The sequence below is a fragment of the Vollenhovia emeryi genome, unplaced genomic scaffold (genome assembly GCF_000949405.1).
Source record: "Vollenhovia emeryi isolate VEMERY1.0 unplaced genomic scaffold, V.emery_V1.0 DF939151.1, whole genome shotgun sequence".
NCBI lineage: Eukaryota > Metazoa > Arthropoda > Insecta > Hymenoptera > Formicidae > Vollenhovia > Vollenhovia emeryi.
The window spans coordinates 1,336,599-1,349,076 of record NW_011967215.1 but is presented as its reverse complement, the minus strand read 5'-3'; the positions used below and the strand labels follow the sequence as shown (position 1 = coordinate 1,349,076).

The 12,478-nt window shown below is 41.4% G+C and overlaps 1 protein-coding gene across 2 annotated transcripts in view; it reads right to left on the bottom strand.

Annotated features, from left to right (window-relative positions):
* Positions 1-8,470: 8,470 nt before the first annotated feature.
* LOC105565524 overlaps positions 8,471-12,478 on the bottom strand; it is a 25,461-nt gene continuing 21,453 nt past the window's right edge. For both annotated transcript variants that reach the window (XR_001009199.1, XM_012018792.1), the window contains exon 2: positions 8,471-8,890. Coding sequence is in view for 1 of the 2 variants with exons in the window: in XM_012018792.1 (XP_011874182.1) it covers positions 8,740-8,890 (151 nt within the window). In the remaining variant the exon portion in view is untranslated. The remainder of the gene's footprint in view (positions 8,891-12,478) is intronic.

Genomic DNA, 12,478 nt, shown 5'->3' with positions numbered 1-12,478 from the left:
CTCTGACGTTTCAAATGTTCCTCCACAACCCCCAACTCTTTCGAGTATCTTTCAGGCATCCTTTTGACGAGGATGCGCTTGCTGTCTCTTCGCTCGAACTATCCTCGCGTGGAGCACGTTGACCGTGGAAACAGAACCGCGTATCTCCAATCGTGTAACATCCAATTAACTTTCTCGCAACCTAGACTGAAAAGCGTTCTCTAATCAGTACGTCACGCGAAACCGTTCGAAGACGGAGGCCCCCGTGTGCTCTTGGCGCGCCGAGCGCGACTCCGCTCGGTTCCGGCTGCGTTATTTATTCGCTTAATTTAATACGTCGAGTATGCATTCGGAAACGAGGGCAGAGTCGCGGCGAGACGCGCGGTGGGAATACGGGCCAATGTGCAAGGAGAGAGAGTCGTTAGCGTAAAAAGCGACGCGAAAATGTCGTTTTTATCCTAGTGTCCAACAGCCGCAGCGAGGCTCATTCGTTGGTGTTGGGATTAGGTTCGAGTTTGCGTGCGCCGGAAGCAGCAAGTTTCTCGCCTTTGCGGGATCGGATTCCGTCGTGCGCAGAGGACGACGCGCGCGTACGTGCGCGCGTTAATTCGTGCCGCGCACGTGCGTACATCGGGTCGGATCACCGAACGTGCGAAGCCTAACAGAGCCGGTATTTGTTTTCGCGCGCGTACCTCCTGTCCGGCGTCGCAAAATTACATTAATTACATCAGCTGAACGCGTTTTGCTCTGCGCGGATCTCCGCGCGCTCCCCTTCGAGGAAACCTTCGCCGCGTGCAATCGCGGCGGAGCCACGAAGAGCGCCTTTCGCGCTGAACTGACGCGTCGAGTTGCATCAACGTTCGAAAAATAATCTCGAATAATGCGAGTGCCGTCGCACGGAAGAAAAAGATCGCATTTTTATGCGAATGCAAATTGACTCGAGACGTTTTGAAAGTTTTCCTCGGTGACTTTGATTGTTAATTTCGCGCGACTGTTTCTGTAAAGAAAATTAAAAATTATCACGACGCATATCAAGACCGAACGATACAGGTATACTGCTGTTTCCTCCACGTTACGCGGCGCACGATAGCGTTTAAGGTGCACGGTGCGGCCTATGGGGAAGCTGTGACAGATGCATCCGGTATCGTTAACGGCGCATTCCTCGGTGTATACGTGCGTCGCATTGTGCTACGAGGCGCGATTTCGTTTCGTAGATTTCCGCTCTCTTTTCAAATCGCACGCGGGCCGGGCGAAGAATATTTTTTTAAACGAATCGTCTCACTCGTCGCACGCCATCGAAGACGCAGGCAACGTTTGTTCCTCGCGCGCCCGAGTTACTCGTATTTGTTGTTTCGCGTCGTCGCTACAGAGCGCTTGTTAATTTTTTCACATGTAATATATAATATATATATATCTATGTAGTGTATTGTTTCGCGTTACAAGTCGAGTCGGTCGGCGAGGAGGAGGCGCGGGAGAGAAGAAGTGTGCCCTTTGCAGATTGCAAAGGACCTCGAGTGTTACGAGGAAGAAGTCGCTACTTCCGTCACGAGTGATTTCCCGTGGGAGATGCGTCTCCTTTTCTCCGACATCATGTCATTCCGAAAAAAAATTTTTTTACGCGATTTTAATAAGCGGGAAACGTTTCGTTTCTTTTGTGTGGATTAATTAAATAGAATGGAATACTTTTTCGGTAAAGTATCCTTATTTCGCTGTTTTTGTATTATCCTCAGGGATAATTACATGGTCCTATTTAATTGTAAAACTCATCGTAATGTAGAGAGAGAAATGTTTAACTAATGTGAAGTAACCTACATACACGCGATATTTCTTTTACTAGAATAGGAAAAGTAACATTCATTAGTGGAATTAACTAAAAGTAAGTTTGTAAATTAATGGTGAATAAGATTAAGGCGATAAAAATTAATAAGAAAAATGATGTTATAATTAATTAACGATGAAGAAAATCAAGAAGGCAAATGTCTTTAGTTGAAAATACAACAGGTATCGAGTAAAGCATATCAAGCGCAGGAGCTACTTTCGAAATTTAATTATTTTCAATTCAACTTTCTCAGTGATTAAGCGATAAAGTTACGTTCACGTTCTTGTCAGGGCCGTGGTTAACACTCGACGTTCTTCGCATTCGTTTACAAACGTTCCGGTTTTTTTTTCCTCACGACGGGCATAATTTGCATGCTTTCTTTCCATCTGTTGCGTATCGGCGATTACGAATTGGGAGCAATTAAGCGATGCCGCGTGTAACTCTGTGATACCGTAAGCTATAAGGTAGAATTACTCCGCAACGATTAACGGGTTAGAGGGGGAGGTGTAGTTAGGACGAGATTCGTGCGAACGTTTCGATTCTTCGTCGATCGCGGACCCGCGTTCCTCGAAAGTGACGATCGAGTTCTTCTTTTTGGTTGGGCTGAACAACACGAGGGTGCTTCAATAAGGGCGAGGGGGCGATACATTTTTTTCTCAGGAAAGAGAAGGGGCGTTGCTTCTGAATTTTTTCGAGAAAGACGAAGGAATTCTGGCGCACGAGCATTCGAAGTCGTTTACGTCCGTCTTAACGTGTATATAATATTAAGAGTCTGAACTCCGAAAGCGCCCATCGATTACATTTTGAAAAAAAAAGTTGTAAGAAAGTAATTTATTTTCCGTCAGAATCGCCGATTTGGAAGTGCGATCCGCACGGGCTTATTTCGTTTCGATATGAGAAGTGAAATCGCTCAAGTTCGTTATAATGAAGAAAGAGCAGATTGGCACGCATCGATTCGCGCTTTCGGACTCACGTCGGATTTAAGAGAAAGCTTAGTCGGTAGACGTCACGCGGAAAATTTTGAAAATTTGCGTAGCTCAACCTGCATTTCTCTCTTCGGGTGCAGACGACAGGGGGACGAAGATGAAGAAAAGGGGGAGAGGGAGAGAGAGAGAGAGAGGGAGACACGAAGAAAAAGAGAGAGAGAGGATTGTTTGCGAACGTCAGTGATAAAGCTGATTGGGGAATCATTTTGCGTGTGGAGGCATGTACCGAATAATTTCCAAAAGTTGCCGCTTTATGTAAGACTGCTTTAGTGAAACAAAAAAAAAGAACGCGGAGACGAAAAATATAAATATCGATAAGTATAAGGCAATGCGCCGTGGTGCTGGGCGGAGCTTTGAGACGCGCGATGTCCGACGGGATCGTATTAAAAATCCACCTCGCACTTTTATATGTATATTACATATTGCAGATATATATATAATATATTTATATATAGTATTATGCCTTCCGCGGGAGTTTCCGTAATGTCTTGAGTTTATGTTTAAATTGCTAGCTGCGACTCTTTAAGTTTGAAACTTCGTGGCTACTTGAATTTATAGGAAACTCGACGGTTCAAATTTGATGACATTTCGTTGCTTATATATCTTTTATCTAGGTATATATTTCATTTTTCACTACCATTCGGTATCTTAACATTTATTTCTCATGACTCGGTATGCCATTCGGTGCGAGCTGGACGTCGGCGATCCGACCTCGCGTTCCCAAGGTTTCACCCGTTGATTCGTACTGATTAGAAAAATGGTGTTACTAGACTTTAGATATTAATGAGATATAAAATATATACGATTCATTACGGCGGCCTCGGACCGCGGAGTAAACGTGGATTGGGACTTTTCTCCGTTCCTTCTCGATGAAAATGTTAATTAAATTTCCCATCGAACATGTATAATTCTCGCTTTGATTCAAATTGTTTACTTATTGAAAGAGACGTATTTTCGTTTAACGCCACGTATCTCGATCCACTTTCATTCTACGGTCGCAACGCGATTGCAAAGCTATACACGTGCAGAGATATATGTATACATATATATATGTATAAAGAGAGAGAGAAAGAGAGTAAATAATATATATGCATGCATACGCGTGATAAATGTATATGTATATATTATTTATTACGCGACGACTTGACTATTTTTTGTATTACTACTACTGTTTTATGGTTGTTTGTTATACTTCACTCGGGACATTTTGAGCGGATTTTTACCGCGTGTTTGAGGAGAAGCGCCAAGACCTTTGCGAGTTTACGGAGCGAGAAACGTCCACCCGCGTCTTTTCCTTCCTCTTCTGCAGCATCGATCATTTCGGTAAAGGTCAACGCGATCGTCGTATATTACTCCTGTCTATGCAATGTTTCAGAAAACAATTATTAATGGTCAGAGGAACGAACAGTAATATTTAAATTATTTGTCTTCATTTTTGAGATACTTCGTTAAACGAAAATTAATTCGTGCACCGAAAAGAAGATTCGTTTCTCGCAAAAGTAACACTCGCCGCCACGAAGCCCAGCGTCGTTACCGATCGCTTAGGTACTCTCTCCTCAGTCACGACGATTGAATATCACTGCCAAAAGCCCACGATTATGATAAAACAAAAAAAAAAGTAGTGTAGAGCGGCAGGGCCCGATCGGATTCCCCCATTCACGGTGGCGGCGCGCTCGGATCAAGCCGTCTCATCTGGTTCTCCCCTTCACTCATACACTATCTCTCTACAGTGACATATTTATTTTTCGACGGATCGCGGCTCTCGTCGTCGAAGGAGCCCGTTCGCTCTTCCCCTTTTTCCGTAGGACTTCGGCGCCGACGACGATACGCCGATTCGCGCCAACGATCGATTGCGAACTCTCGGAATCTACTCCGGTTTTCCCTGCGAGTTTTTCTTCGCATGCACACGGCAGCGAAATGATTGTAAAACAAGACAAAAGCAGTGTTAAGGGCGAATTGATATTTACAAAGCCGCGTGTCTAACATTTTTCCCCGGGCAAGTGAAACTATTGAAGATCCTCGCAGCAAGTCTTGATACCAAGTTAGAACGTAAGTTGGTAACGGTGGTTACCGCGGTGACTCCTGGACGTGTATAAGTATGTCCGTGCAAAAATCGGAAATCAATAGTAACCCTGTTCTTTACTGCTTATTGATTCGCACACTTTATTACCGGCTTTATTATTAACGCTGTTTCAATAAGGCTCTTTTTTTTTCGTGGAACACCCGTGTTCTCCGTGCCGATAACTGTTGACGATTGTCCCGTTTTGTTCTACGCGGGATGTAAATTTTGAGTTTGACGACTAGCTCGCTAGATTCGAGAGGCAGCGGCGTTGGCACGAAATCGAAATTCTGAAGAATCTTTCGCGAGGGTAGACGTAGTTTATCGTGTCGTCGTCGAGATTGCTAATTTATCCGTGAGTTTCTTAGTCGAAGATGCGAAAGCGAGAAGATTGGGTGCACATTCCATGCGTAATAATTATGCATACATGTATAAAGTAATCATCTATTAGAGTTTGATAAGGAGTTTACACGCAACAGAATACACACATACAACACATACAAACAAAAACACAGACGAAATAGGCGCGCGCGCGCACGCGCGCACCGTATCGCACTGGAAAATTATAAATGAATAATATATCTAAAGTTTTCGGAGCTTATCAATAGACCTCGGTTTATCATTATTATGTATCGTGATTTTTATGTCATGTTCAATAAATGAGTTAAACTGCTTACATTATTCCAATTTTTTATTTCAGGAACTACTTTGGCCCATATTCCTATCTTTATTCATACACGGAGAGATTTTTCTCTTAAAACACCGTGAAAATCATGTAATCGTGGGACAACATGGCATTTTGAAGAACTTTACGGGAGTTTTTTGATATTTTACTATTAAAATGTATACTAAATATAATTTACCAGTAAAATGTATGATAAAATTTCAAAAAACTCTCTTAAGATTCTTCAAAATGCCGCGTTGTGCCACGATTACATAATCTTCAAGATAAATTTTAACAAGAAATTGTTTTCGTGTAAGTATATATAAGGTACTGAGGTATATAAGCATATACACACTCACAGCATTATCGAAAATGAAGACGTGAATAAAGATATATGTATAATATGAGCACGGGAATTCAGAAATTAATGCGGTAAATTTTAATTAAAAAGTTCATTTTACGCAGGGAAATGAGATGTGTGAAATAAAGGATCGTAAGCATTGTTTATCGCAATTATATGGCTTTATGCAATACCATTAAAAACAACAGGAAACGGGCAATCTTTAATGATTAACCGGTGTACATGTAATATGCAATGTTCGAGCGTGTTACTCGATTACTCGATTCTTGAATTGATTCTTTTAATGAGAAGATTATGAAGCGTGACTTGCACTAGACAAGTAATACGATAATGAGGCAATGGTGAGGAAGAAAAAAACACTCTTGATATCAGCAGTAATATCGATAACTGATTCATTCGCGATGCACTCGAATGATGTGAGTCATCGTGTCGTTAAAGCAAGATTTTTTACTACTCCGGAAGTGATAATAAGAAACGAATGCGAAGACTCATCTCAGGTACGTATAGTTGCGACATAAGATGAAATAATCGTATAAAATTGGCCTTCATCTCCATCTTTTTACGAGATAATAAATTCTTAGGTTTTGATTTACAGCCTGGCGCGACTTCCTTTGGCGAAGATACAAAGTTTACTTAAATTTATACGATTTGGATGAAAATAATATCTGCCAGGGGGATTGTATTTCTTCGATGGTATTAGTTTAATTAATTTGTGAAAATAGCATATCGTGCATTCGCCTCCCATTTCTGCCATGATCAGGACCTGTGTCACTCGCGCACTACATTATCTTATTAATAGTCGCGCTTGCGTGATTCTCAATAATAAATTTACGCCACGAACTCGAATTTCAGTGTTGCGACACGCGATATTTTACGCAAGCGGTGGTTAACGACAAATTTATTGCCGCTGGAAACTATTCCGGCGTTTGTTTCGATTACCGTAAAATATACCTTTTAAATAACGTTCGCGCACACGTGTTATTCCCAATACAAATGGTTATTATTTCTCGCCTGGACGGTAATTTCTGGCCCAAGGATAATATAAGTGCTTTGAACTTGCTGTTATAATATTTATAAGACACCGGAAAGATTACGTCATCCGATGCAACTCCGTGAAAAGAAAGTTCGCGCTAGCGAATTAAGAGAAAGTACGCGACGCGGTAGTACCTATTTTTCGCTTTCATCTATCATTTAAAGGATCTCTTATATTAAATTTATATTTTTTTGAAAACGCAAGAAAAAGTACAAATATCAATATTATTTAAAGCATTGCATCAGTCTTTCATTTTTATCGTTATTATCGAATAAAAACAATTATAATTTTAATCCAACTCCAATTTTAGAGAAATGTTAAAAGGTTTATCAATATCTTAAGAGCATAAGTACCTCACATACACACACACACACAGTTGCATCAATAGATATCAATATCTACATTTTTATGCTACGGTCGAATTTTTCTGTTATATAATAATTAACGATTGAAAATAAGCTTCTAACGAATTAAACTTCAACAGTGGAAGTAGGTTACATCTCTTGGATCATATTATGCGAGCTTCAATCGATTGTTAAATTTAAGATTTGGAAAAATATATAACACTGAATAAAATTATGTAAACGCGCGGTATACTTATAGATTATCACGTTTTCGAGACAAGAAAAATGATCCTTTAAACGAAGACCGTAGAAATTGAATAATTATAAAAAGGGGTTCGGCGATTCTACAACACTCTGTATAAATCGTTCTTACTCTTAATCGGTTATTGTTCTTTGTGATTAAAATCTTTTGTTTCTATTCCGAGATAATAGAAAGACGTTGGCGTAGGCGAGATTACGCGCGGAAAAAAAGGAGAATACATAACACGTTCAACGTCACTTGCGCGACGCAATGAATGCGCAGTCATTGTAGAACGTCAGGTAAACTCGCTATGCTTTCGAATTGCGAAACGAACCGCGGTAATCTCTTATCGTCATAAACGGCGCATTCCTCGCGACACAATTCGCGGACGTTCCAGTTTATCGCGATCAGCGTCGTAGCTTCGCATTATTGACGATAAAGCACGTGGCGCAACGCGACCGAAATGTCTAAGATATTGGATCGAGATCATCGACGATGAAAGCTCGATGATGATGCAATTCGGATCGTGCTTTTCGCGCGTTCCGAAGTGCCGGGAATCATTAGCGAGCGTTAATTCGCGACGCGTTGCAAGATATCGCGTGACTATTGTGATAACGACACGCGTGAATACCATACGTTTTGTGTTACGCGCAAGTTACGGAACGATATCTTACACACCGGCGTGCATTCAATAAATCTGAATAAAGCCACGGTTGCGACAGAATTTCGAAACATTGAGATTTTTTTTAAAACACAGCATACCGTATTTAGCAGACAGTTTCGTCAGCGGCAAAATATTCGGAGTCGAAAATTGAAAACCTTGCGACGAATGCTGAGCTACCGTAAACTTTTCTTGAAAGAGAAGACAACGGGAAATTATCTGAGAATTTTTCTGGGTAGATTCTCGCGCGCGCGTGCGTGTACACGTTTCATTTTATTTCCAATTTTATTTGACGCGATCTTTGCATCGATTGCAACAACTGGTTCTATTTTAAGAACCGCGTTGTTGACAGCGAACAATTGAATATAATCGAAAGAGTTGATTTCCATGTTTATTGTGCAGAAGTAACTTTTGTATATAACTTCATGCGTGCAAACATTATTTTTTTTAAAAGGAACCTTTTGACAATTGTTCACTATATTTTCGTGCATAAAATAACAGGGACGGAAATTTTCAATCATGTTGTAAGGATTCTTAAAGATGAACACCTTTTACTCTCGTGCTCTTTTCCGTGATTTTGCCTTTTGTGGAATTAACGAGAAAAGGAACGTGATGATATATACCGCACCATTGCAACGTATATAGAATTGCTTACGCCAATGACTCCACGAATGGAGTTTTCCATCGCGAGAGGACTGGCGCCTACTGTGTCATTGTCTGAGTTATTCGCGGGAAATCTGCGTCTGCAAAAATAGAAACGTGTATACATATGCACGTACGTACATACGTATGTACGTACAAGCGATGAATAAGGAAAAAGCAAGAGGATGACGTGGAGTTAGCATGCGTGTCTTTATAGTTTGACAATCGGTTGTGCAAAATCTGCTCCGAATAAGACGTAACAGTATTTTCTCTGAATTGCAAATTCAATTTTATTTCCTAATCAGAATTTCGAAAATAGCATTTATTTATTGCAAATTAATTCTTGTCGTTCAATCTTTTAAGACAATTATGATTTCTTAAATGCGCGCGAGAAGTGAAAAAAGTCTCTTGCTAAAAAATTGTTAAAATGATTTGCAGGTAAGCATAGAATTGTCTGTAGATATATTAATAATGTAAACGAGAAAATAACTTTTAATTGTGCTTTTCACGCTGAACGAACGATAATTCAGTTTTTAACATTGAATTACTTCTTAAAATTGACGCAAATCTTGTCGAGTACCAAACACTGAAAATAAAATTACGTAGTTTCCAAGTAATCGATCTAAATCATTAGTCGCGATACATTTATCATGTCTGGAGAGCTTTTTTCCATCTCATTTTCTAGAAAGTCAATCAAATCGAAGTGTTGCTATCTCAAGATATAATTTAGTAGAAGGAGGGACTTTTTCGCCCACATCTAATCAATCTGCGAGAAAGAAAACGATAAGAACGCCAGTATTGCTCTTCCGAGATAGATGACGAATGCGTTTGAAGGACACTCGCGCCGGTTGCTCGGTAATCTCGAGCGGAGTGTTGCTCCTCGTCTGAGGCCTGGTATCCGCCAGCGGGAAGTTCATCAAGGTGCACGGACACCCACGTCCGCTTATCAAATCTCATTCTCGAGCGCGCCCATTCAGCCCCCGCATCTAGCGTGTATCATATCGCGGACCGACACCTACGCTCGGGGCTCCACTTGCACTCGCGTGGCGTCCTGCTCGTCCCGCTCGTCCCTCGCTGCGAATAATCCGTCCTTCCTGCGTGTATCCTGCACTACAAATGCCCCCGATACGACCGGGCACGTTCTGATACATTCGCACATCCGGGGGTGTTTTGTCTGACGCAACTGTACATTTGCGCAGAGAACTTACGTATCGGCATTGTTGTTATCGATGTTATCTCTCATTTTTAATCGGTAAAATAACGCGATTCACGATTATCACGTAACTTGACGTTTGACGAGAAAGTTGATTTACGATGCGAAATTTTTTCCTATCTAATTACAGCGCTCTCCTACTTGCATTTTCCCGCAGTCTCGAAATGCGTCGCATTTTCGAATAAACAGATTTAGCCTTGGGGGCGCGTCCTTGACCAGGGGCTATATTCAGTTGCGACAGTTGTAACCACAAGTAATCACTACTACTACTAAGACGCGACATCGCGAGGAAACTTGGATTCGTCGTAGAAAGGAGGAAATCAACGAACGAACATGAAATTATTTTATTAACCTGGAAACTCATGGATTATATTTTTCATCTCAAATGCCTAATGCACGCCTGGCTACGAAATTTTGCGTTTCGTATGCAAAACGTGCAGTAATTAAATAAAAAAACAATAAGTAAGGTTCTACGACTATACAGTAACTTGGTGCATACATCCTCGAAAAGTTAATTAGAGTGGAAGATTTTAACTTGAAATTATCCTTTACACGCGCGCGGATATCTGACTGTTCTGATCTGATTTGGATGATTTAACATTCCTTCCTAAATTAAAATTCTCAGTCGGGGCCACGTGGCTCGCGTTTGCAATCTCCCAGCTTACTCGCGTGGCCCGTACGTTAAAATCGCACATCGGATGCTTCGGTCGCAAATATCTCGCGCAGTATTTAAAAATGAAATGAATTCAGGTCGGTGGACCTTCTGGGGCCGGCGGGGAAATAGGAACGCCGATCAATAACGCTCGTACGTCGTTACTATTTCCGATTCGTCGCGAGTTATTCATAGCCAACTGCCGTTTATCCGCGCATTAATTTGATTAACTCACGTAAATGGAGATCGACCAGGCGCGATAGCAAGGGTTCGCCCCGCGTGGGTGGCTACAAACGAGCCCACGACCAAGCAGGTACTTTCTGCGCTCGTCAATTAATTTACTACGTAAACATCGGTTCGCGTTTCAATATACATCCGCTAATCCGGTGTATCCGTTTTCAGGATTACAATTTTAGCTTCCAAGTAATTTTGTCTCCGAAGAATCGATCCGCCGTGAGAAACCGTTCTCCGAAGGAAAGAGAACAATTGGTCGCGGGCCGACTCTCTTTAAATTTGCGAGGTACCTGCCGGAGTCCGCCGGAACTCGCGGGTTGGCGAACTCGCGCGTTATAAATGCCGATGAACGCCTTTTGTCTCCGCAACGAGAGTAAACACTGATTACATAATGACAGATGTGTTTGCCGAGAAAGCTTTGCGGAATTAACTGATAGTCGATGATTTACTAGTCTCTTTCAAGGAAGCTTCCTCCCCCTCTTTCTCTCTCGGCGAAATTGATTATCTTTCGCGCGGGCCTCGAGGGTAGTCGTCGCGGTATCCTTCACAAAACTTTCCACTGCTGGCGACAGCCAGCTCCTTTTCCCCTGATCTTTCGCGCGCGCGTGCGCGCCAACGTCAATTATCTCATTGTAATGCATAACTCTACAACGTCCATTATGCGCGTTTACTCTTCTCCGGGTTATCGCCGAGGTCTATCGTGTGCCGAAGCCGCATATTTACGAGAAGCAGAAGCCGCACAGAATATACAGTGCACGTTCGTTTGTGGCGAGCTATTATTATTAATGATTGATGACTTAAGCGACGTAGCGGCCACTTTTTTTACGCGATGCTCGCTTAACCTACTTTTATTTATCTTTCTCATTGCCTGGATATCGCCTTTGCATTAAATGACGCGTTATAAGTATATTAATAAATGCAAATATCTCATTGCGGACTGTAATGTATAATGAAATGTGAAGCGTGGGAAAAGTTCAGAAATTTTACAGGGAAAAGTATTTCACAGATAAGATTAACACGATGTAATTTAAAAGTAATGGAATAAATCCGGAATGTAAGAATTAAGTGTGCGTTACATTGAAAAAGTATACGATATTACAACGTAAATGTACTGAATTCGTTAAAATGTAACGAACAATTAAAAAGGGATATAAATCTGACTGAGATTGTAACAGCAAGAGTATATGCTAATATTGTGGTTTCTTTTTGGACGAAGACGGTAGATCTCGCAGAGCTCAAAACTATCAGGCGGTATCACGGCAAATACCCCCGTGACACACGCGGTAAGAAGTACACGTGGAGACACTGTCTGACGAGACACAACCGCGAGGAATGCGGTAAGAAGGAGTGAAGTTAGCCCCTGTGAAGTTAGCCCCCATTATTAAAAATTTAATTTTTTTTAAAGTTCCCTATAGATTTACAATAGTTCCAGAGTTTTTGATGGGTTTAAAAAATATTTCTGGCCATTTAAGGCATAAAAATGAACTTCGAAAATATATGGGGAGCTAACTTCGCAGCCCTCCAATAAAAAAAAAAGATTTTTCGTTGGAGTTCTGGATAGATTTACGTAAGGAGGCTCAATTCGCGTGT